Source organism: Eimeria necatrix, genomic scaffold (genome assembly GCF_000499385.1).
Source record: "Eimeria necatrix Houghton genomic scaffold, Enh_scaff812, whole genome shotgun sequence".
Lineage (NCBI taxonomy): Eukaryota > Apicomplexa > Conoidasida > Eucoccidiorida > Eimeriidae > Eimeria > Eimeria necatrix.
The window spans coordinates 10272-12771 of record NW_013651763.1 but is presented as its reverse complement, the minus strand read 5'-3'; the positions used below and the strand labels follow the sequence as shown (position 1 = coordinate 12771).

Here is a 2500-nt window from a genome sequence, read left to right as displayed (position 1 = left end):
CACTGGCTGCTGCTGCTGCTGCTGCTGCTGCTGCTGCTGCCGTCTGCTGCAGCAGCAGCAGCAGCTTCTGCGCCTGCTGCAGCAGTAGCTGCTGCGGCTGCTGTAGCTGCTGCTGCTACGTCTCCTGCAGCAGCTGCCGCTGCGTCTGCTGCAGCAGCAGCAGCAGCAGCAGCAGCAATAGTCGGTGCTGCTCTCCAGGGCCGGGGCCCCTGGGGGCCCCCTGCCCTGTACCCCTCTGCTGCGTTTAGGCAGCAGATTACTTGTGGCTCTGCATTGGGGAGGGGAGGCCCCCCTTTTGCTGCTGCTGCTGCTGCTGCTGCTGCTGCTTCTGCTGCTGCTGCTGCTGCTGCAAGCCCAGGGGTGTCTGCGTCGGGTTGAATCTGGAATGTACGTCCGCGGGTTCCTAGCCATGCAGCCGACGCATGCAGATGCTGCCAGCAGCAGCAGCAGCAGCAGCAGCAGCAGCAGCAGGCGAAGCAGCAGCAGCAGCAGCAGCAGATGTGAGTTCGCGGCTTTCTCTTCGAATTCTGCAGAGAAGGCGAAGCATGCTGCAGCAGCAATCCGCAAATATTAAAATTAATTAAAAATAAATAATTTAATTCAATTTATTGAAATGTTTAAAACAGAAAACCACACAGAGGCCCGCAGCCGACGGGGGGCCCCCCAGGCCGGGGGGCCCCCGGGGGCCCCCCGGGGCCCCCGGGCTTCTAGTACCCTCCTTCTTGTTCGTTTTTGCTGTTTAAAATTAGTTTAATAAATAAATAAATATTAATTAATTCATTTTGGTATTATTTACATGTCTAGCAGCAGCGTCTGCTGCTTCTGTGGGTCTCAAATGGGGGCCAGGAGCTTGAGGGGCGCCGAGCAGCAGCAGCAGCAGCAACAGCAGCAGCAGCAGCAGCAGCAGCAGCAGTGTATCTACACCGCACACACTAAGGAAGGCTTGTTCTAGCATCAGGCGTAGGGCCCCCATGGCTACAGCGCCACAGCCCCAGCCGTCGCTGCTGCTGCTGCTGCTGCTGCTGCTGCTGCTGCTGCAGGGTGAGGTGTCTGGATCTGCCTTTAGACCTCGGGCTTTTCTTACTGGGCCACACAGGCAGCAGCAGCAGCAGCAGCAGCAGCAGCAGCAGCCGCGGTGCACGTACGCCGCAGGGTCGCCTTACTCCACGCTGAGCAGCAGCAGCAACAGCAGCAGCAGCAGCAGCAGCAGTAGCTGCTGCTGCAGCAGCAGCGGCTGCAGCAGCAGCCAAAGGGGACTGCCACTCAACAGCATATTTTTGGGCGGCTGCCCGTACACCGCATTAGCCCATAGAACCCAGCAGCAGCAGCTGCAGCAGCAGCAGCAGCAGCAACAGCAGCAGCAGCAGCAGCAACAGCAGCAGCAGCAGCAGCAGCAGCAGCAGCAGCCATTTTTGAGTAATTTAGAAATGGTGTCAGTACGGCGCTACCGCGGTGAGTCTGTCTTTCCACATCTCAGCAGCAAATCAAAAGGAGACAAATAAATAATAAATAAAAATAATAAATAAAATAAATAAATAATAATAAATAAATAACAATAAATAATAAATAATAAATAAATAATAAACAATAAATAAAATGCCAAAACTTAAATTAAATGTCTCCACCCTCTCTTTATCTTTTGCTCATTTGTCTCTTTTTGTCTCGGCCCATGATCGATTCTGCTGCTGCTGCTGCTGCTGCTGCTGCTACATTTGCTGCTGCTGGATTTGCTGCTGCTGCATTTGCTGCTGCTGCATTTGGTGCTGCTGCATTTGGTGCTGCTGGATTTGCTGCTGCTGGATTTGTTGCTGCTGGATTTGCTGCTGAGTTGGTTGCTGCTGCATTTGCTGCTGCTGCTTCCCATGCTGCTGCTGCTGCTGCTGCTGCTGCTGCTGCTGCAGTGCGGCGGTACCCGTGGCCGCTGGCGTCTGCTGCTGCTGCTGCTGCAGTGGTGCGGCGGAACCAAAAGAAGCAGCAGCTGCAGCAAGACTACAGACTTTTGCGGCAGCAATACCAGCAGCAAATAGCAGCAAGCAAAAGCCTGGACGAGCTGCTGCACTGGCAGCTGCTGCTGCAGCAGCTGCCCAGAGACAGCAGCAGCAGCAGACACCGCCGCCGCTGCAGCAGCAGCGGCAGGGCCCGCGGGGTGTACAGACACTTCCAGCTGTCCAGACACCTCGTCAAAAAACTCCTCGACAATATGCTGCTTCCGGGCTGGACCAAAGCGGAGTGGTAATTCTTTATTTATTTATTTATTTATTATTTATTATTTATTTATTTATTTATTTATTTATTTATTTATTTATTTATTATTTATTTATTATTTATTTATTCATTTATTCATTATTATTATTTATTTATTTATTTTTTTATTTTAGTTAGTTTGTTAGTTTATTTATTTATTTATTTATTTATTTATTTATTTTAGTTAGTTAGTTAGTTTATTTATTTATTTATTTATTTATTTATTTATTTATTTATTTATTTATTTATTTATTTA

General features: G+C 50.0%; 2 protein-coding genes across 2 annotated transcripts in view; one reads left to right on the top strand and one right to left on the bottom strand.

The window, feature by feature from the left end:
- ENH_00077700 (30S ribosomal protein S1, putative) overlaps positions 1-274 on the bottom strand; it is a gene marked incomplete at both ends in the record, with an annotated part of 3774 nt that extends 3500 nt beyond the window's left edge. The window contains 2 exons of the mRNA XM_013577700.1: positions 1-43; positions 261-274. The exon at positions 1-43 is cut by the window's left edge and continues 37 nt beyond it. Of these exons, the coding sequence (XP_013433154.1) occupies positions 1-43; positions 261-274 (57 nt within the window). The remainder of the gene's footprint in view (positions 44-260) is intronic.
- Positions 275-1862: 1588 nt separating this feature from the next.
- Positions 1863-2378, top strand: ENH_00077690 (30S ribosomal protein S14, putative; the record flags this gene model as incomplete). The annotated part of the gene is given in 2 exon segments (XM_013577699.1): positions 1863-2024; positions 2028-2378. Coding segments are annotated over 2 exon segments (513 nt in total), but the record flags the coding sequence as incomplete, so codon positions are not given.
- Between the last annotated feature and the right edge of the window lie 122 nt (positions 2379-2500).